Consider the following 23,182-nt stretch of genomic DNA (forward strand, 5'->3'; position numbering starts at 1 on the left):
AACATCTGCTCTTGGTGTGCTGGAAATGTTCCCTTTGAAGCTGCTTTCCTGTGCTGTGCAGTTGCTCGCTGCAAGCATAAAATGATCTAATATCACTCCCCAACTGTCAAATGATATGCAATGACTCAAAAACACCCATTCCACATAATAAAAGACCATTTTTCATTCCATCAAAACACTCACTGACTGCTGGCAGTTCTGTCCTAGACTGCCCTTATCACCTCGGCCCATTCTCATCAAGCAGTGTAATGTTCGACCTTTCCGGTGCAGGCCTGAACAGTGGAGTTCGATTTCACTGCGGCAGTTGAGGACAATTTCAGGGCTTAGTGAGAAATCTTCCATCAGCATTCTACGATAATCCAACATCTCACCTTGACATTCGCCGCTCACCTGTCGACCTTTCCAGTCAGGGAGATAACCAGTGAAACATCAGCACCTTTGCACTTTACACAAATCCAAGAGAGGAATTATCAGAGGCATACCCCATTCCCTAGAATCCTCTTATAGATTGCAAGCCTACTATCCCCTCCTCCTTTTCCATGGGATGCACACAGAATGAAACTTCGCAGCTCATGCTCTGTGACTTCTCTCTCTTTGTGGTCAAAGGCAAACACCAAGTTCCAATGACTTCTCAAAATAACTTGAACTTGGTTCCAAGAAGGTACAGAACAATGATCAAATTACACACCTATTACTCTACGCATTTAACAGTACAGAGTGGATTAGAAACTAGAGAAATCACACATTGTGCAAATGTTTCACGACAGCTCGGACTACGGCACCTGTTTGATTATGAATCTGTCAGCATGGTTTTTTTTAAATTGGGTTGTTCATGACCTTTTAAAATGTCACTGCGGATTGCCTGAAGTCCCCTTTTTGGTTAGGTGAGAATGCAACTATGTTGAACAATGGTTCCACCCCTGCCCTGCTCCCATTCTCCCTCTCTTCAGTTTTAACTTTTGTTAAAAAAAAGAGAGCCCTCCCCCTTCCATCAGTTGCTACTTCCTGACTCAGAAAACTCAAATTTCTGCTTAGGAAAAACCTAAGCAATGCAACACTCCAACTTCCTACTGCATGCACCATCCCAAGGCAAAGTCCAGAATCACACTTGTTAGATTAGATATCTCTTAAAAATCCATTGCAACCAACAGATATAATCAATACTTAACTGACCAAAATATTCAATGCCCTAGGCTTAGGCTAAATGCCTGATTTGAGACCATGGCAGTAAACATTAAAACTTACCTCTGTGCACTGAAGATTCCAGACAGAGCAATAAGTAGGAAAGTCGAGCCTCGCGGGCACGCGGCAAGTTCTCTGCATTGCACCGATATTTCCTGAGGTCATTTTTACATGCTTTGGCCAGGGAGTAACTCACTTTGTAATCTTGAACAATCAGCTTCTGTCGTGTTGTGAGTGCTTCGCGACACTGGACAGAGAACAGAAATTATCATACTCTAGAAGTCCTTAAAGTGAAAATATAGTTTTACAGAACAGTTTCACTTTTAGCAAGATCAAGCAGCAGCTGCAGAAAGGAGGTACCTCAGGTTTAAACAGGAAAAAAAGTTCCAGGATCCAAACTTGTATTTAATATACACAATACTCTTCAAATATCTCCATTACCTAAATTCCATTTAATTTAGTAAATAAAAGTGTCCATTTGTTGTTGCAGCATTTCAAACTGGTAAAAGTAGAAACATCAAACTGGTAACATGTTCAAAAGCCTCCATCTTGATATCAAAACCTCTCAATTACAAAATTCCTCAATGATATGACTTCACACTACTCATTTAGTCTGACAATCCAGTTCACAGAAACCTGCCTCTCCAACTCTTTTGAACCCACTCCCATCTAGCTACATCTCTTGTCACTCCCATTACTCTTGGCTACTTCCTTATGATGGTCCTCCTGATCAGTGCCTGCTCCCTTCTCTTTTTTCATGCAGGGCTGTGGGACCTTCTGCTTTGTTAGAGGTGTACTCAAGTTTAGCTGTTAATGTCGAAACTACAAGTACAACTTAGAGCAGTGAATTTCAGGTACTTTCATGTTGTGCAATCAACATTCAGGACCAGAAAGGCTGAAATCAAAGTATCCATCAGCACACATACACACAATCTCTCTGGTTAATAAACACAGTAAGATGGGCCTTCAGCATTGAAAAGCTTATAACTTCATGCTGCATCTTCCAACCCTAAAAAAAGTGATGACTGTTAAATTTTTTAACAGCCTTGCTGAAGGAAGTGACCAGAAGTTAATCTTGATTCAAATTTTGATTTATTCCGTGTTTAGCTCCTGCCTTACTCACCATCCCAATGTCAGAGTGTCTTTGTGCATGCTCAACTAATGAGTGTCCTTAACCAGCTTATTCTTAATGTATACAACTAGCAACAATTCTTGCTGCTAAGCATTATCATTCCATGAAGATCTATAATTTCATGCATCTTACAGGCATAAATTTCATAATTGTAATTCTTATTAAGGGAACAACAAGGCAATTTCCACTCAATAGCCTGCTGCTGGATTGATACACGTCTGGTCTAAGGGAAGATCTACCACACAATTGTTTGCCATTGATTGCCAAAGGGCAAGGCTTCAGAAAGGGTCTAAGGACGTGCATGAGAATTTCTTAGCCTAACCAGGTTTATTTGAAATAACTGCAACAAGGACAGATAGTGCATTAAAAGGGCAGACACTTGGAGGATTTGCACAGGACTTTGGTTAGGCTACTCAGTCAGAATTGGTAATAGCGGATGCCTTAGTAATTATTTATCAAAATTCGCTGGACTCTGGGGAAGTGCCGGAGGATTGGAAAACAGCTAATGTTACGCCATTGTTTAAAAAAGGTAGCAGACAAAAGGCAGGGAATTATAGGCCGGTTAGCTTAATGTCCGTAGTTGGAAAAATGCTTGAATCCATCAAAGAAGAAATAGCAAGACACCTAGAAAACAACAGTTTGGTCAAGCAGACGCAGCACAGATTCATGAAGGGGAATTCGTGTTTAACAAATTTATTGGATTTCTATGATGTGGCTAGTGCAGTAGACAGAGGGGAACTGGTGGATGTGGTGTTTTTAAGATTTCCAGAAGGCGTTCGATAAGGTGCCTCACAAAAGGTTAGGGTGCACAGAGTTGGGGGTTAAGGTGTTAGCATGGATTGAGGATTGGTTATCTAACAGGAAGCAGAGAGTTGGAATCAGTGGGTGCTTTTCTGGTTGGCAGTTGGTGACTAGCGGAGCGCCACAGGGATCGGTGCTGGGGCCTCAACTGTTTACCATTTACATAGATGATCTGGAGGAGGGGGCTGAGTGTAGGGTGACAAAATTTGCTGATGATACGAAGATGAGTGGAAAAGCAAATTGCGTGGAGGATGTGGAAAGTCTGCAGAGAGATCTGGATCGGCTGAGTGAGTGGGTGAGGACCTGGCAGATGGGGTATAGCGTTAGCAAATGTGAGGTTATCCACTTTGGTAGAAATAATGGTGGGAGGGATTATTATTTAAAAGGTGAAAAGCTGCAGCATGCTACAGTGCAGAGGGACCTGGGGTTCCTTGTGCACGAATCGCAAAAACTCAGTCTGCAGGTGCAGCAGGGGATCAAGAAGGCAAATGGAATGTTGGCCTTTATCGCGAGGGGGATAGAATATAAAGTCAGGGAAGTCTTGCTGCAACTGTACAGGGCACTGGTGAAGCTGCAACTGGAGTACTGTGTGCAGTTTTGGTCCCCGTATTTGCAAAAGGAAACATTAGCCTTGGAGGGAGTACAGAGAAGGTTCACCAGGCTGATACCGGAGATGAGGGGGTTAGCTTATGGAGAGATTGAATAGACTGGGTCTGTACTTGTTAGAGTTTAGAAGGCTGTGGGCACGCACGCAGTTGGGGGGGGGGGAATCTTTTAGAGACTTACAAGATAATGAAGGTAGTGAAGGGGCTAGATAGGGTAGATGTACAGACATTCCTCCCACTTAGAAAGGATAGCAGAACTAGAGGGCACAGCCTCAAAATAGGTGGGGGGCGGAGTTTAGAACAGAGTTCAGGAGGAACTTCTTCACTCAAAGAGTGGTGAATCTCTGGAATTCTCTGCCCACTGAAGTGGTGGAGGCTACCTCGTTGAATATATTTAAATCATGGTGGATAGATTTCTGATAGACAAGGGAATTAAGGGTTATGGGGAGAAAGCGGGAAAGTGGAACTGATTCGCTTCAGATCAGCCATGATCTTATTAAATGGCGGGGCAGGCTCAAAGAGCTTGATGGCCTACTCCTGCTCCTATTTCTTATGTTCTTATTTCTTATGTAATGAGACAATCTGGAGCATTGACTTTTGGGTATAATTTGTAGAATGTGACAGTCAAGCTGTTGCTTGATGAGTCTGAGACAGCATCACAATTTTTGCAGGTTCTCAGATATTGGGACTTTGCAGGGTTGACTGGGCTGGAAGTGCTTTTTTGTATGTGCTGCAAAGGCAGATGCTGGATATATTGTTCGTTTGACTTATTCATAACAGTTTAATACAATTGAATGGATTGCTGGAAAATATCTATGGAAAGTTGAAGAGTCTGCGGTCACATATAGGCCTTAAAAAGACAAGTGGATTCCTGCAACAACCCAGCAGTTTCATGGTCACATTACTGATATAGTATTAGCTTTTTGTTCCAAATGCTATGCTAATTAATTGAACTTCAATTGTCCTATTGCCATGGTGGGATTTGAATTTATCTCTGGATTACAATCCAGGTGTCTGGATTATTAGTCTATTAACATAACCGTTATGCCACCACACAAACATCGATACAATTACTGAAATTAGCGTGCGCATCAGTAATTTGTTAATTAATGCATTAATAGCCTCACAAAAATTGAATTTTGTGACCTGCTGCTGAATGTTGATTTGCAAAATGCAGTTCATTGAAAAAATTAGATCCCCAATTATTGTCTCTCCTGAAGCTGATCTCATTCTGCATGTTGGAACCTGTTATAGTATATTTTAGTTTTCTGAATTTTATGCTTTACAGTAAAATTGCAACATTTTTGTTTAAAATCTGTATGTTTTCAGTCCTCTTCATATCATTGATAGGCACTACTTAAATATATTTTATTCAAGATTTTTCCCATTTTTACAAATAAACTCTAGTACTGCTTGATCATTTTTCCACATAAATAACAGACAGAAAAAAAAAAATCGGGACAACATAGTTTGTTCAGATTACTCATTGCAACTGGTGCCTTCTTCCATAGAAACAAAAAGATATTTCTGAGAATGGGGAAATAACAGGATAAAGCCACGAGTACATAGTGTAGTGGTGCATGCCTTCGCTTACAGGATGACAGAGAGTGCTCAACATAACTTAGTTGAGAGAAGGGCCCCGATCTTCCTAACTGTATCTGACTTGGCTCGAAGTGTACAAGTCAGGTATTCCATTGGGATACTTTCTGTATTAATTTCATGCCAATTCTGAATTGGAGCTTTATTGCTAATCCATGAGCAAAGGATGTTTCACCATGCTGTAAATGTCAGGATACTGTACAGACGCAGAATTAAGAATAAAGGATCAAACTCCTGTATCAAAAAAGCTTCAAGCTCTTTAAGGATATTAAACCAATAGAGTTTAAATTCGACACAGGGCCAGAAGCAATGCACATAGTTCCCCTGTGCCCACCTTGAGCTTCTGGCATAATGAGGATGTAGTAGGATCAACTTGTGTCTTAAGCTTGGAGTAATATGCAGCCAGTATAATATTTTAAATTGAGCCTTCTTTGTTTTATTACAATCTGAGATTTTATTGGCACATTCCCAAATATTACCCCCTTGTCACTGTCAAAACCAGGAGCAAATTTTTAAACAACCTACTGCCATTGCTTTTTCAGCTAAAGAGAATACAGGATATTGACAGGTATAAGAAAAGTCCATCAGCCAGAGGTTCTCTCACCACACTTGGACATGCACCAGAATATACTTCCTCATCCCAATGACACTGGAGGTGCAACTGAAACAAAACAATGTATTTTCCCAGGATATGTGATGTCTGTACCTTTACAGAAGTGAGAGATTCTTTTGCCTCCAAAATAACAAATATAAAAAATATGCAACACTATTAGTGCTGGGGGAGGGAGGTTTTCCTCATCAACTGAAGACTCCATCTTAGCCCTTCTGCACTTCACATCATGTTCCAGCCACATAAATACTGTGGCTACAACCACAAGCCAAAGGTCAATTATTCTGTAGCAAGTGGCTCACCCCCATGACTCCCAATGCCTTTCCACTATCTAAAGAGGTGTTAGTCCAGAGTTTGATGGAATATTCTCTACCTACTTGGATGACTACAACTCCAACAATATTCAAGAAGCTTGACATCATCCAGGATACTCGATTAGTACCCCATCTGCCATCTTAAACATTCACTCCTCTACCAATGTGAGCTGTAGCCATTTTTGATTTATTATTGTCACGTGTATTAGTAAGCAGTCAAAAAGATTGTTTCTTGCATGCTCTACAGACAAATTATACCATTCATAGAGGAGAGGAGAGAATGCAGAATGTAGTGTTACAGTCATAGCTAGGGTATAGGGAAATATCAAAATTAGTGCGAGACATATCCATTCAAAAGCTGATGGCAGCAGGGAAGAAGCTGTTCTTGTGTTGGCTGGTACATGACCTCAGACGTTTGCATCTTTTTCCTGATGGAAAGTGGAGGAACAGAGTATGTCTGGGGTGGTGGGGTCCTTGATTATGCCGGCTGCTTTTCTGAAGCAGCGGGAAATGTAGAGTAGAGTATCAGTGGATGGGAGGCTGATTTGAGTGGCGAACTGGGCTTCATTCATAACTTTTGTAGTTTCTCGTGGTCTTGAGCAGAGCAGGAGCCATATCAAGCTGTGATACAACCAGAAAGAATTCTACAGTGCTTCTGTAGAAGTTGGAGAGAGTCATAGATGACATGCCAAATTTCTTAAGTCTGAGAAAGTAGAGGTATTAGTGAGCTTTCTTAACTATAGTGTTGACTTGGGGGAACCAGGGCAGGCTGTAGGTGAAATGGACACTTAAAACTTGAAGATCTCAATCATTTCTTTTTTGTCCCCACTGATGTAGATAGGGACATGTTCCTCACTACACATTCTTAAGTTGATGATATTTCCTTTGTTTTGTTGACAGAGGGAGAGATTATTGTTGTCGCAACGGCTCACCAAATTCTCCATCTCATTCCTGTACTTCGTTTGAGATCCAACCCACTACAGTACTGTCAACAGCAAACTTGAAAATCTAGATGGAGGGGAATTTGCCCACACAGTCAGAAGTGTATAAGGACTATAGTAGGGGGATGAGGACACAGCCTTGTGGGGCACTGATATTGAGGATGATCCTGGAGGTAGTGTTGTTGCCTATCCTGACTGATTGTGGTCTTTGGGTTAGAAGTTCAAGACCCACTTGCAGAGGGAGGAGTGGGTTCCAGGCCACGGAGCTTAGGGATCAGTTTCATAGGAATAAATGTTGAAGACTGGGCTGTAGTCAGTAAATAGGAGTCTAAGATAGGTGTCATTGTTATCTAGGTGTTCCAGGGTTGAGTGCAGGACTAGGGAGATGGCATCTGCTGTGGATCTGTTGCAGTGGTAGGCAAACTGTAGTGGATCTAGGCAATCCGGGAGGCTGGAATTGATTCGTGTTATGACTAACCTTTTGAACCACTTCATAACGACGGATATCAGAGTCACCAGACGATGCCACAGCTCCTTTGATAGCACCTTCCAAACTTGCAACAAGTTTGAAGGACAAGGGCAGCAAATGCACGGGAAGGGCACTGCTTGCAAGTTCCTCAAGTCAAACTCCATCCTGGCTTGGAATTAAATCGCTGTCGCTTCATTGCTGCTGAAGTAAATTCCTGAAACTCTCTTACTAACCACCTACATCACGTGGGCTGAAGTGGCTCAGGAAACCAGCTCACCACCACCCACTAAAGGTTAATTAGGGATGGACAAATAATGCTGGCTTTGCCACAACTTGCACATCCAATAAACAAAGAAAAGGCAGTGACCTCAATTTTAAAAAGTTTCACATCTGGTGATCTATCATGGCTCATCTCTTCATGTAGAAGATTTGCATCTCAAAAACAAAGACCTTGTGCACACATTTTAGCAAAGCAACAAATTTACTAAATAACACCATGTGGCAGGATGGTCTATGATATTTGTTTACTTTTTGTTGCGGTGAGTGAATTCCAGTGAATGAGGTGATTTTTTATGCAGACAATATGTACATTTCTGCCAGCAACTGATACAAAATATTTGAGTGATTCAAGAGCCCGAATTTGTTCCATAATGGAAGAATGTGAAATGGGAGAGGGAATGTTAGGTTGCTGCCTCTGTTATTTGGCTCCAGTAGCAGTCTTTAATTTACTTTCCATCCTTCAAGACACCGCACTGAACTGACAGAGACAATTATAAAAGTAACTAGATACCATTTTCGTTTATCATGCATGCCTGTTTAAACAATTTAAAATGGTATGTCAGAAAATTGTCAGGCTGATTCTGCCTGCCATTTTGTAAATATACGCTTGGTGCTGCTCCTTAACCATGCATTCAATTTAGTTCTATAATTGGGACTTAAGCAACGCACACTCTGAAGAAACACTGCTAATGATTTCCAGCATCAAAAACGTGGCACATATAAAACTGCAAGAAACAGTTAGACAATTTAACAGACATATTGCAAACAAAACCCATCTGTTTTTCATTTCCTTAACAACTTGGCCACATTTAGAATGGTATGAATTTAAACTTTCTGCAACTCAGTGGTCACTTCATTACCAATCAACCTCGATTTTGGAAACATAGGTTTTATTTCTACAAAGAATTTCAGGCTGGTAGATACTGTACCCACCTCTAAATATGCAACAAAGAGAAGCACTTACTTACGCATTTGAATTAATCAACTCACTTTTATCAATTATGTAACAAGCACAGTTAGCACTGCTGCCTCTCAGTACCAGGGACCCAAGTTCAATTCTGGCCTCAGGTGTCTGTGGAGTTTGCACATGCTCCACTTCCACCCAGAGTTTGAAAGGCATGCTGATTAGGTTGGTTGGCCATGATAAATTGCCCATGTGTCAGGGGAATTAGCAGGATAAAAACGTGGGGATATAGGTATAGGGTCTAGGTGGGATTACCGCTGGTGCAGGCTCAATAGGCCAAAGCAGTTAAAATAAGTAAAAGCCAGTTATCCAAATCAAGGTGATGGGCATTTATTCTTGTACAGAAACTGTGGGCAAATACCCCTACCTTAAAGACTGGCTAGGGCAAGATTCAGGTATTGAGTCCTTACTACTCACTCATCTTTGTTGAAGGCTGGACAAAGATACAAAAATATTCATATTGTGAAAACTAACAATGAATGTGCAATCTGTTAACATAAGAGTTTTGTAAGGAACACCTGCCCTGCTCAACTTTGTCAAAATAAAATAGAATAATTTGAGAGTGGAACATTCTAATCCAGTGACTTGTAAGCGGATGGATTTACATACACAAGTGTACAATACGAGGTCACTTTGCAGTCAGTTATTGTTTGGTCAGCTGCGTAAGTATACATCTGAGCGAAAGATAACAAACATTCAATAAAGATACACAACAAACATTAATCTTCAAAGTACAACTTGGAAACCAAATACAAAAAAGGACTCCACTGCAGCAGGACTGAAAAGATCAGCTTGACACAGTTAAATGTCATAATTCAAATCAAAATATTAACAGGAGTAACACTAAACGAAATGAGAATGTCTAATTTGGGCCATATGTACAGAAACAGAGGTTACAATCCCTGCAGAATGAAACGTCAGTGAGAAGTGACTATTCAAGTAACCTTGAACCAGCAACTCAAAACCTGCACTTATCATTTCAGTTGCGATCAAGCACATAAGTGGATGAGAGGACAATAATATCCTTAAACCAGCTGGCTGCTTACCTTATCACTCATGGCTTCTTCGAATTTGTGGTTGAAAAGGCACTTGTACACACGACCCTCTCCACCCTGAATCTATGGAGTTAACAAAAAGATAAAAGATTAATGATCTATTATAAGGCATAGTAATTAAAGTTGATTACATTCTGCCAGTCCCTCAAGAATTAAAGGACAGCTTCATAATTTCAGCTTCAATTTTAACAAACAATTTTAAGTATTACCAGAAACCCTGAAGGCCCCATCTCCACCAGGTTAACATTGTAAGGTTTCTCAGGTGGAGGTGGCTAAAATTTCCAATGCCAACTACTCAGGTTGAACAACCAACACAACACTGCACAATGTTACATTAGGAACCATTATTCCTATTTCTAATCACCCACTACAGATCAAGAGAGACTAAATGGAGATTCCTCCACCATCACAAAATGATAAATCAAGTCAATGCTCCTCTCTCACAACTTCCCACTTCACAGAGGAATATAGGAACTAGGAGCACAAGGTGGCAAATTCAGTCCTTTGAGTCTGCTCCGTCATTCAACCAGATCATGGCTGATCTCTCCCTGGTCTCAAATCTACCTCCCCACCTGTCCTCCATATCCCTTTTTTATTAGAAATATATCTATCTCCTTTTTGAAACCATTCAACAATTCAGACTCTGAGTCAGCGAATTCCACAATTCATCACCCTCTGCGAGTAGTAGTCCTTCCTCATCTCAATTTTAAATCTACCACCTCTCAACCTATACCTATGACTTCTCGTGCTAGATTGCGGGTTGATGGGTTTTTGATAAGAGAGGGGGTTAAGGGTTATGGGGAGAGGGCGGGAATGTGGAACTGAGCCACGACAGATCAGCCATGATCTTATTGAATGGCAGGGCAGGCTTGAAGGGCCAGATAGCCTACTCCTGCTCCTATTTCTTATGTTCTTATTGCCCCATAAGAGGAAACATTTGATCCACACTTCCTTTATCAATCCCTTTTAAAATTTTATTTACCTGGATCAGATACCCTCATTCTTCTAACTCCAGCAAGTACAAGCCCTGGTTTAATGTCACCTCATACGTCAACACTTTCATCCCTGGAATCAATCTGGTGAACCTCCTCTAAGTTGCCTCCAATGCTACTACATCCTTCCTCAAATAAGGGGATCAAAACTGGACACAATACTCCAGATGTGGTCTCACCAACACCCTGTAGAATTGCACCAATGCTTATCTACTTCTATTCTCTAGTCCATTTGCAATAAATATCAACATCTCATTTACAATTTTCATTACGTGCTGCACCTGCATACTGACTTTCCGCAATTCATGAACAGGCATCCAGAACCCTCTGCCCAGACACTTTTGAATCTGCTTTCCATTTAAGTAATTTTCTTTTCTATTTTTTTCCTGCCAAAATGGATAATTTCACACTTATCCACATTAAACTCCATCTGGCAAATTTTGGCCCATTCTCCTAGCCTACCTACACCCATCCGTAAAATCTTTACTGCCTGCTTTCCCACCTATTTCAGTATCATCCATAAATTTTGCTATGTTACACTTTCTGTGCTTGCAGAAGATTTATATAGATTTTAACAACTGAGGTCCGAGGACTGACCCCTGCAGCACCCCACAAGTTACATTTTGCCAGCGAGAAGGATTCGCTTATCCTGACCCTCTGCTTTCTATTAGTCAGCCAATCCTCAATTCAATCTAGGAACCTATCTGCAATTCTCTGCTATCTCACATTCTGGACCAGCCTTTGTGCAGCACCCTGTCAAACGCTTCTAGAAGTTTAGATATACCACATCCGTTGGTTTCCCAATATCCACCTTGCTGGTTATGTCCTCAAAAAACTCAAGCAAGTCTGTCAAGCATGACTTAACCTTCATGAAACCATGCTGACAATGGTGGATTCAGCTTTGTCTTTCCAAATGCTCATTCATCCCCTCCTTAATGATTTCAGCAACTGCCCCACCACAGAGGTCAAGCTAACCAGCCTAGTTTGCTAGTTTTTGCCCCAGCATGGTGGCACAGCAGTTCGCACTGCTGCCTCAGCTCCAGGGACCCAAGTTCAATTCCTGGCTTGGGTCACTGTCTGTGGGGAGTCTGCATGTTCACCTCGTGTCTGCATGAGTTTCCTCTGGATGCTACTACAGTCCAGAAAATGTGCTGGTTAAGGTGCATTGTCTCAGTTCTTCCTCAGTGTATCCAAACAAGCACCAGGAAATTTTCACAGTATCTTCATTGCAGTGTTAATATAAGCTGACTTGTAATAGTAATAAACTTAAACTCTTTCCTTTTTTGAATAGGGGCATCACATTAGCATGTTTCTAAACTGGCAGGACTTTACCAGAATCCAGGAATTTTAAAATATTACAGCCAATGCATCCACTAAGCCCTGCTGCCACCTCCTTTAACATCCTAGGATGTAAGTCATCAAGTCCCAGGGACTTATCTGCCTTTAATGCCATTTGTTTATTCAATATCTTCTCCCCAGTGATGGTTATTACAATCTAGTCAACTCACAGTAGATTGCCCAATTTTCCTCAAGACAAAGAAATTGAGGAATGGCATTTAAAAATAACAGTTTTATATAATTCTTTGGACAACTGTTTTTCAAATCTTTGTGAAATTTTGTGAAAGAACAGCTGAACTAATTCATATACAATTGAGATTTCCTCCCTAACCATTAAAAAAACAAATATTAGGTTATAGGATTATGAGAAAGCAGTTCCAAATGGCCTTGTGATGTAGGTCGTGAAAGCAGTTCTTCCAATGAGCTCAGTGTTTCCTTCTGCTTCCCCACTTCCAAATACAGGCTTGCCTCAACAGCTCTCCTTATATGGTGTTTGAAATTCACTCTAGTCACATAGCCACTCCCAACAATAATTAATCTTGAACACAAATTTTATTATGCTTAAAGGCATGAATCCTTCACACAGAAGTCACAGCTTGCAACACTGCACAATTATACTGTGCTGAGATCTTCCCAACATCTGCTGACAAAATTGAAACAGACTGCGAATTACTCATTCAAAAATTAGGAAAGAAAATAAGGAAAAGTATGGTAACAAGAGTAGGATTGTAAAGATGTTTCAGACATTTATCTGCCAGATTTAATATTGTTAAGAACAATACTGGTTAAGATAATAAAGTTGCAAACAAATCGCATAAGTATCCTACATGACAGGCTCCTTGAGAATCAACATTATTTTGAGCACTCTGACCACAATGGGCATCTTGTGATTCAATTGAGAACACTATCAATGTTTGATTCTTCAGGGAACCAAGATACAGATTAACTTTTTGCTACTTGTCCAGAAGGTTCTGGCTCTGATAGGCTGGAAGTCAGGCTGGAGGCTTCTCGGCCTTTTGGCAGAGGTCAAGTATAGTACCAATGCGCTGCACTTTGTTGAAGTCATGAGGTTACACACAGGCTTCATCTAAAGAATTTTTTAAAGCAGCATCTTGGCCTTTCGGCTAAGATGCAAATAAGATCAAGTCTTGGAGGAAGTGCAACATCTGCTCCAATCAACTTGGATCATGTAAATCAAGCCCACGACAGGAGGTGAGGCCTGTTTTGTCAGCTTAGATCTGGAATGTCTCACCTGCTGAGACTCTGAATTGGACTTTCATCAGATTGAATTGGATATATAAAACAAAAAAAATCAATCCAGTTACAATTTGTACTCCAATCTTTTATCTTGAGAACCCAAATATCATGGCAACACCGTGCTCCAGAATTTGTTGTCCCTTCGCCCACCTTTAACTATGACATGCAAAATACATCTGCATTTTTAATTCCTCCCACAGAGTCACCTCTTAGCAAAACATCACCAATGCCCACTTTTACCAGCTAAGGCATTAAGTACCATCCAGTCAAGCTTCCTATCAATTATCCTTTTCCCTCTCCCACTGGAAGATGCCACAGCCCTCTCTGTTATAGGGGAAGGAGGTTCAGGATATTGCATTTGATGATCAGCCATGATCATAAAAAATGGCAGAGCAGAATCAAAAAGCATAATGGCCTACTTCTGCTTCTAGTTTTTATGCATTTATGACACTGCTAACAAGAATCAGAAGTATACCAAATAGGATTCAATCCAGTGACCTCCCACTACTTTCAATTAATAATCAGCACCATCTCTCAACTTCAGGATTTCTAGCTTCATTATCTGTATTCTATACTACTGAGGTCTCATGTTCTGGATATCCTTTAAAACCACTACATCTTCATCCATTGTTCTTCCTCTAAGACACTCCTCAAAACAAACTACTGCTTTGGTCAAGCTTTTATTCATCCCAAATATCTCTGACACTCTCCCAACATTCAGTTTTGCCCCATTAAGGCTCTGTGAAACAATTGCTGCTTCAATGGTCTAAATGTAGTCCTTAAATTTTAATAGCACTTGTTAGCTATATATTAACGAATGCAACACAAAGATGAAGAAACTGAATCAGATCTCCGAAGTTTCTGTCCAAGTTACGAACAAAACTCCTAAATAATTCACTCAAGATATGAACTCAGCAATCCAAAGTATAAATACAAAATTTGTAGATACCACCAAATTTGGGGGTATAGTTAATACTGAGGGCTGCAGCGACAAAATAAAAATAATATTAATAAACTTGCAGGGATTGGCAAATTAGTTTCAATATAGGTCAGTCTGATGTGCTGTATTTTGATAGGATAAATTGAGACCCCACAATCCTCCGAAAGAAACAGTCTAACTGGGATGTAGCAATCAAGAAATTGAGGGGTACAGACGAACAAATTACTAAAAGCAACAAGGCAGACTAATGGCGATATTAGAAAGCCAATCAAAACATTGGGGTTCAATTCTAGAGGGAGAGAATTGAAAGGCAGACATCAAATCTGCACAGGAATCTTGGTTCAACCACGAGGGCATACTGCACAGAGATTTGGTCTCCATATTATGAAAAAAAGAGTTGACAAAGGTGCAAACAAAATTACTAGAATTTTAATCTAGGGGTTGCACCCTTCAGCATTCTTTACTGTAGAAGAGGGAAAGCTAACTTGATTATAATCTGTAAAATCATCCAAAGATTTTGAAGGGGTAAATGTTGGGGGGGGGGGGGGGGGGGGGGGGGGGGAGGAGGAGGGAGGAGGGGGGAGGGGGGAGGGGGGAGGGGGGAGGGGGGAGGGGGGAGGGGGGAGGGGGGAGGGAAAATTGGGCTAGCAGTGCAGCCTCACAGCTCCAGGGACCACAGTCAATTCTGTCCTTGGGTCACTGTCTGTGTGGAGTTTGTACATTCTCCCCACGTCTGCGCAGGTTTCTTCCAGGTACTCCAGTTTCCCCCCCACAGACCAAAGACGTGCAGTTTAGGTAGATTAGCCATGATAAATATGTGATGTTACAGGGACAAAAGGGAAAAGGGCCTGGGTCAGATTTGCTGTGAGTCTGTGCAGACTCAATGACGGAATGGTCTCCTTTCGCACTCTAAGAGTTCTATGATTGATGAATCCAGTGAGGAATTCAACAGAACATCTTTCTCCAGAGTAATTTCCATGTGTAATTTGCTGCTACAAGAGGTTGTGAATAGCATGGAAGTATTTATTAGGAAGGTAGAGAACTACATGAGGCATAAAAGAACAGAAGGATAGCTAACATAATTTGATGAAAAGAGGCAAGAGGTTTTTGTGGAACATTAACACCAACATGGGCCAACTGGACTGAAGGGCCTGTTTCTGTGCTGCATACTCAATGCCAATAGGAAGCCACTTTCCAGTTCTGATGTTCGTTACAATGCCATTATAGAATTTCTTCACCTGAATGCCTCTGAAGATTAAATTTGCTGCAGTCCTGCAATCCAAGAGCAAACTTAAACCACCGAAAATCTCTAAACTCCAGACATTATCAAATTCCCATATCTATGAGCAACGTCCCGCAAAATCTAAATTATTACAGGTACTCGCTCCTAAAGTATTGAACAGGTGGGTTACATCATCTCCTGAGTGAGACATGCAGTCTCCAGCAAGTTAACTGCCCATTAAGCTGGTCTTTATTTTGTGACCATCCATTTTCCTCACACTGCAAGTGTGTGATCATGCTTACACAAAAATATTTACATACTGCAAAAAGATGATCTGCTAATCTTGCAGATATAAACCTCAGAAACGATACATGTTTCATAACTGCTCCAAGGACAATCCTTCACTGTTACATGCTGATATTCAATTATTTTTGCCAACTTTATCTGCTCTCTATATCAATTTGAAAATGACAGAATCGGTTGCTGTGATATCATGTGAAGATAAGAGTGTCTTTTTGCAATACTCCCAAGGTGTCAGACATGTGCTATTTTCTGCTGGCTCATGTTCAGGAATCAACTTGGGTTTGATAAATATTTGAAGATCAAAACCCCAGTAGGCCAGATAAATCAGGCTTGACACCATGTTTTAAGTTCTCCTGTCAACAAAAGTAGTTAACTATGGAAAAACCAATGGTCAATTTATATGACATGGAAATCAGGCATGATCTTTGTTGCCATGACACCATTTTTAGCTGCATGCTCAGTGCATGGATTCCAGTTCCAAAATTTACCACAGTGGAATTACATTTCTACACTGACGAGATGAAATCATCGTTCTCACACTCTTCTTTCATGTTCATGATCCGTTCAAACATCCTTCAATGTGAGGTAAACATCCAAAATATTTCAACGGCTTTCAATACTGGGACAAGTTTCATATTCCATTTGACAATAAATGCTAGTGCAAACTGAAAAAAAGGGTTACCTTACACAAGCATTTTGGATTCTTCTCCTTTATTCCTTTCTTCTTTCCCCCCCACCCCCATTTCAAACCTTTCATCATTTTGTTCCAGCAAAGTAAATTCTACAACATATATAAAATCTATTATTAAACATTACCCTTAATGGATAACACATTTATAGATGTAGTCACTCTGTTACTTAGGGCTATGTAGCTAGAGAGGGAATGGGTCACCACCAGGCAATTTAAAAGGGAGAAATTAAAAAAGTTTCCAAGTGCATGTCACTCTCAACCTGCATTCAGTTCTGGGATGTGCAGTCAGAATCCATGGCACAAAGGCTGGCTTGGCCATAGAGGGGCAAAGGAATAATGGAAAAACAACAGTGATGGGATTTGGTAATTGGGTAACAGACAGGCACTTAATTGGCTTTGGACATGAATCCAAGCTGATGCGGTCACTCTGATGCCGGAGTCAAGAATGTCATTACACAGTTGCAGAGCATCTGAAGGGAGTGGGTGAACAGCCAATGGTCATTGTCCATATTGGTACCAACAGCATAGGTAGAAAGATGGGTGAGATCCTGCAAACAAAGTCAAGTGAGCTTGGAGAGAATAGTTTAGCAACTACCTGACTCAAGCAGTTTTAAATTTCAATCAGAACACCATGGCATTAATGTACAAAATCCATCAATTAAAACACCAACTTACATCTTCACAGAAGCGCTCTCGATCATCTCTGCAGGCAAAGTATAGATGTCTGTCGAGGTGAAAATCATCTGAAGAGAGTTCAGCTACACGCAAAATGGCCTTCTTACAGTTATCAGAAATCATTTTGTCTTCGCTCACCAAAGCCTTTTCCAAACAGGATACCACTTCTCCCTGTGAGTGTACATCCTGTTTGGAGAGAACAAATAGTTTAACAATGTTCCACACTTCTCCAGGACAGCCAATCTGTCATAGTTAATTGCAGATCTTAATCTACTGGCCAGTTGCTAGAAGCATATGGGGAGATTCTCATTGTACACGATCCTCTTTACTTTCATTCAAAATTCTTTGACAGCAGATTTTGTGAAGGAAGATCTGCTCAAATAGCCTCCCTGCCTAGTTCAATAATATCTGCACCCTTAGGAGTCTAAATTCCAAAGATTACAGTGCTAGGAGAGATACAAAACGTCACTTTCAACAAAAGCCATACAGAATAGTTTCATGATTGTGAGATCTACTCAAAACGATTTTAATTTTGTTAGTCTAATCTGCATGCTGCTTGGCTAGCACATTCACACATTATTTCCTCCAATTCAGCTCATCATATCTAGATACTTGTAGCTGGTAGCTATTTTTCAGGGGAGCAATATTAAATGGCATTGTCCTAAAGTATATAACTAGTTATTTTGCCTTATTTTCATTCCATCAAGAGAACTCTTACTGTATCATTTTACAAACTTCTCCACCAAGTCCTTGTAGTTTTTGTTATTTCTTATGAGGCACACAAATACCATATGATCTGCATATTTCAGGATTATGTCGTGTCTTAAGATCAACAATCATTCGTGTACAGGATGAAAAACAAAGGTGAAATTACACAGCTTCAAAGGAATTCAGTGTTCACTAACATGGGCTTCAAGTAAATCCCAGAAACTAACACCCGCTGGGTCCTGTTATGAAATAACTGATACAAAATTCAGGAGTGTGAGACTGACACCAAGGTTTTTCAATTTCTCAACAAGCTTGAATGGTTGCATGGCATCCAAGCTAAAGAGAAATCAACAAATTTAGGCAAACAGTTGTCTAGATCAGTAAACTGTTGGATCAAATGAACCAAGGTCAGAACAGCATCATCCATTGACTTACGAGGTTGATAAGCAAATCATAACCGATCACTGTGTGGAACGAGAGGAAATAAAAGACATTTTCACAGTCATGTGGCAAAACGAGATGAAGACCTAAAACTAGCAGCATTCCCTAGTGGGTTTCCCCTTGAAGATAATGAAATTAGTTATTTATAGAGACTAAAAAAATTAAGTACTTAATTTCAAGCACAGTTCTGTGAACTCCTGCATTCAACTGGGCTAAATTTTAGTTCATCTTCAGCACCTACATAGTGTGATATTAATAGATTTGTGCACACAGTTAATATCTTCATTTTTGTACTGCCTGTGCTTTAACACTGTTGACACATCCAATAGTTCAAATCAGTAAAAATACTGGCCAGCAAGAAATGGAGCCATAGGAACTAGGAACTTCAAGTTCAATTCTTATTCTATATTGAGGGAATTCAATGATGCCCCTCCGTGTTCTCTGAAAAAAGATAGAAAAGTCGAGAACTAAAGATGGAGTTGTCAGTCCTTAGTAAAATCAAAGAGGAACAGAAGTTATGCTGCACTTTAGGAAGGACATGAAAGCTTTGGAAAGGGTGCAGTAAAGATTTATGAGGGTGGCCCCAGAAATACATAAATAGATATGTGAAGCTAAGGCTGTTCTCCATGAGGAGATCGAGATAAGGCATGCTGGAGGTGTACGAGAAACTATTTCCAGAGGACACAGGTTTAAGATGATTAGCAGAAGAACCAATAGCAACATGATGTTAGGAATGCACTGTATGTCATGGAAGCAGATTGAATTGCAGCTTTCAAAATAGAATCGTATAAGCCTCTAAAGGGAAAAGATTTGCAGGGCTATATAGAAAAGATGGGGGACAGGGACTAGCTCAATTACTCCTGCAGAGAACTGGCACGAAGACAACAGCCTAAAGAGTCTCCGCCTGTGCTGTAAAACCATTGTGTGATTCTACACTGCAGGAAGAGATCTATTTAGTTCTGATCCTCAGAGACTATTAAAAGTACCTTCATTTGTTTTCTGATAAAAATGCACATTGCAAAAACAAACTGATATATGTTTGAACGTTTCCAACCTATTTTTTGATAAAACTGCAGATGTATTTTTACTCTGCAGTTTTGTCCAAGGACAACTGCCAACACAGAAAATAATTCAATTTGGAGGAAACAGATGTCCTCAATGCCTTTAATCTTTTTGCACCATCAGGGACAATGTTTCCTCACCTCTAAAGATTTTAGGCATTAAAGAATCATATCACCCTGCTCAGCACAGCAGGACTTCTTAAATAATGACTACACGTATGCACAGTAAAAAGTCTGACAACACCAGGTTTTAGTCCAACCGATTTATTTGATAATAGACTTATTTGATAATAGTGAGTCTATTATCAAATAAATCGGTTGGACTAAAACCTGGTGTTGTCAGACTTTTTACTGTGTTTACGCCAGTCCAACGCCGGCATACCCACATCATGACTACACGTATGCAATCATTTAAAAAAGATGAGCAGGAAATCAAATGCACACCCAACTGCCTTCAACCAAGATTTGCTCAAGTCAACTGTCACTACCAATACATTTGAACAATAGCATCTGGATCTGCACTTCTAACTTTTCTTGAGGTAGGGCTGCAAAACAAAAGCTCAGCCTCTCACATCCCTATAGCTCTGATTATCAGAAGTGTCAGGCTGTAAATGTCTTTTTGTGTCCCAGATGCTTGCACCCATCACTATCATTTTCCACTATTCCATAACTTTTTTCCTGCCCCAAATACCTTCCCTTTAGTTCCTGCTTTAAACAAAGCGGGGAAGCTGATCATTGGGCAACAAACAACAAGCCCGAACTTTACAAAAATACACAGGGTGCAGAAAGTAGACAATCGCCTCCTTCCTCAATGTCTAAAGCATTCTGGGAATGGCTGTGAACATTCAGTTATTGCTATTTTGGTGAATTTGCCCTCAATGGGACAATGCTAAATGAAATCAGTGAAGCAGGCTTGAGATCACCTTGGATCAAATGAAGGCAATGACATCTCAGGTCAGATGAATGCTCATTTATTACAGTTTATCAAGGAACGGCCAACAAGTGCAACAGGTCCAAGTTTGTTGACAATTCAAAGTTAGGTCTGAAAGTGAGCTGTGACGAGGGCAATGCCTGCAAATCGATTCAGTTAAGTTGAGTGAGAGGCTAAAGTGGCAGATGTAGCATAACACAAGAAAATTAGGTTATTCCAACAATTAGGTTATTGTTGGAATAACTGTTTTTTTTTACAAACTGAGAAACTATTACATGTTCCCTTGTACAAGGAACAAAAAGTTAAAATGCAAGGTACAGTAAATAATTGGGAAATAAATAGTATGTTAATCTTTATTACCGAATAATATTGCCAATGTGGGTGGCATGAAGGTTGATTCCAGGATGAAAGGTTGTGTGTTGAGGAGAGGTCCAGTAGAATGGGTCTATATTCTCTGGAATTCAGAAGAAAGCACGCTGATTTCTGAAACGTGCAAGATTCTGAGGGAGATTGACATGGTTAATGCTGACAGGCTGATTCTCATGGCTAAAAAAATCTCAAACTAGGAGCTGTAGCCTCATGATAACATTTAGAAGGGTGGTGAAGAGAAGCTTTTTTCAGAGTTGTGAAGCTTTGGAGTTCTCTATCCCAAAGAGTTATGAATGCTCAGTTTTTGAGTGTCTTCAAGACAGAGATCAATATGGTTTTTTTTGACAATGATGTAATCAAGAGATGCAATTATCAGACAGGAAAATAGAATGCAGGTAGAATATTGGTCATGACCTTGTTAACTGAGTGGGACCAAGGAGCTGCTCCATTTCTTATGTTCTTATAGATAGAACTACATTTTAAGCTTAGCTAAATAATTTTATTAACAGTGGGCAGCTGGATCCTGGGCAATGTTTTCATGCCTTAGCAAACTATAAAGTATGAACCATAATCTCAAAGTATCATTCTCAATCCTTGCTTCATGGGCCAGAGTACATACAATCTTGAAGATACTACAGGTCGAGTGCACAACAGAGAATTTGAAGTTGAGACAACAATGCAATTCTTCAAGAATCAGCTCAAATACAACTACAGGCAGAGACCTAGAGTTGATCAATTCTTCTCCCAGGTCACAGAGTTTGGTTCAAGGGCGGCTGATAAGGAGCGTGCAGTAAGGTCAAAAACTCTCCAATCCATCAGTTTTCAGATATACTGTCGCCACTGAAGTCACATTTCATCTCCATCATACCTACAAGGGGCTATTTACTCAGTACCAAGTTACTGATTACAAGTTCATATATTAAGGGGACAGCCTTATGCACCAGCCTTGATGTTGCACAGTAAGAATTAGATTAGACATTAGAGCAAGCAATTAAAACCATTTTCAGTTCATCAGCCACTCTAATGGGCTATAATTAGGTTTGCGTCTATTGCTGAGGAGCTGTAGTTTCAAAGGGTACCTCCCCAATTAATGCATGGAGTTTCATAACGCAGCTGTATTTTCCCGATGGAAAAGTTTCACTGCTCTTTTAACTGGGTATAATCAGGGCACTTAGATAGGAAGGTGCAAAACAACCACATTTTGAAAAGCAAATTAAAGGCAATTAAAGGGGAAAAATTGCTCCCAAATGCTAGCCTGTGAAAGGCCTGAAGGAATTGCATTGTGACACAAAGACGAGTATTCAATACAGGTCAGATTGCAGCATCTTTTCGACACGCTGATAGAATATGTAGAGTTACATTTTTTAATGCTTACAAAGCAAAATGCACTCGGTCAGCATTCATGATTTTGAACAGCTAGTAAAGTCGGGAAAAGGAGTAGTATTGGCACTAGCTTTAAATTGTTTTTTTTTTCAGGTTATATTTTTGGCATTAAAGCATCCCTCATGAGGGAAAATGATTCTAAATACAAAGCTCTGCATTGGCATCAGCCAGCAATAGATTAAGTATTTGCCACATAGTTTCATTCTTAGTCTAATTCTACAGCCGCTCTTGCAAAGTATCCAATTTCCACATACTTACAGTCCATTGGCAACAAATCATATGTTTAAAAAGTGAATCTGCATCTGAAAACTAGCTTTAATGAATATTAAGCAGATTGCCCATGAAAAGCATTTATTTTATAAAACACAGTAACATTTGTAATTCACAAAAACAACTGTTGATAATTTTATAATTTTTTAACATAGTAAAATGTCCCAAGACACTTCACAAGAGTGTTAAAGCAAAATTGAAAATCAAGTCGCAAGAGGAGGAATAACACAACCCCAACCTGCAAACAGTCAATACCGCAGCACAGTACCTTCTCGCCAGGTCGAATGCTGCCACATTTGAGCTGGTTGATGTCATTCTTGCAACTGTCCATGAAACCACAGATGAGCTGGTAATCACTGAAAATTATGGCTGTCATTTTGGTTATGAATTGGCGGCACTGGTATTCAGTAATGTTTGCACGGTGTTCAATCAAGCAGGAAATGACATAACCTTTCCCTGGCTCCTGATCAGCACACTCTTTCACCTACAGAACAGAAAGGAGATATTATAAAGGAACACACATCTACAAAGATTGTTATGCTATTTAGCAAATATTTTTATTTCTATTTCTTGAAAGGTCCAAAGCTTAACTGCAGCTTTTCTCAGACAGGACCAGGCTAGTGGAATTGTACCAGCAAATGAAAGCCCAC

At 40.2% G+C, this 23,182-nt stretch overlaps 1 protein-coding gene across 3 annotated transcripts in view; it reads right to left on the reverse strand.

Annotated features, from left to right (window-relative positions):
- Window positions 1-23,182, reverse strand: part of LOC145342021 (Golgi apparatus protein 1-like) — a 118,403-nt gene that overhangs the window by 39,874 nt on the left and 55,347 nt on the right. For all 3 annotated transcript variants that reach the window (XM_080187160.1, XM_080187159.1, XM_080187158.1), the window contains exons 4-8: window positions 22,801-23,016; window positions 17,370-17,555; window positions 9,943-10,014; window positions 1,246-1,429; window positions 184-398 (exon numbers count right to left, since the gene is read on the reverse strand). In XM_080187160.1, coding sequence (XP_080043286.1) covers window positions 184-398; window positions 1,246-1,429; window positions 9,943-10,014; window positions 17,370-17,555; window positions 22,801-23,016 — 873 coding nt within the window. The remainder of the gene's footprint in view (window positions 1-183; window positions 399-1,245; window positions 1,430-9,942; window positions 10,015-17,369; window positions 17,556-22,800; window positions 23,017-23,182) is intronic.

The sequence above is a fragment of the Carcharhinus amblyrhynchos genome, chromosome 4 (genome assembly GCF_965287045.1).
Source record: "Carcharhinus amblyrhynchos chromosome 4, sCarAmb.v2.hapA, whole genome shotgun sequence".
In the NCBI taxonomy this organism is placed as follows: domain Eukaryota; kingdom Metazoa; phylum Chordata; class Chondrichthyes; order Carcharhiniformes; family Carcharhinidae; genus Carcharhinus; species Carcharhinus amblyrhynchos.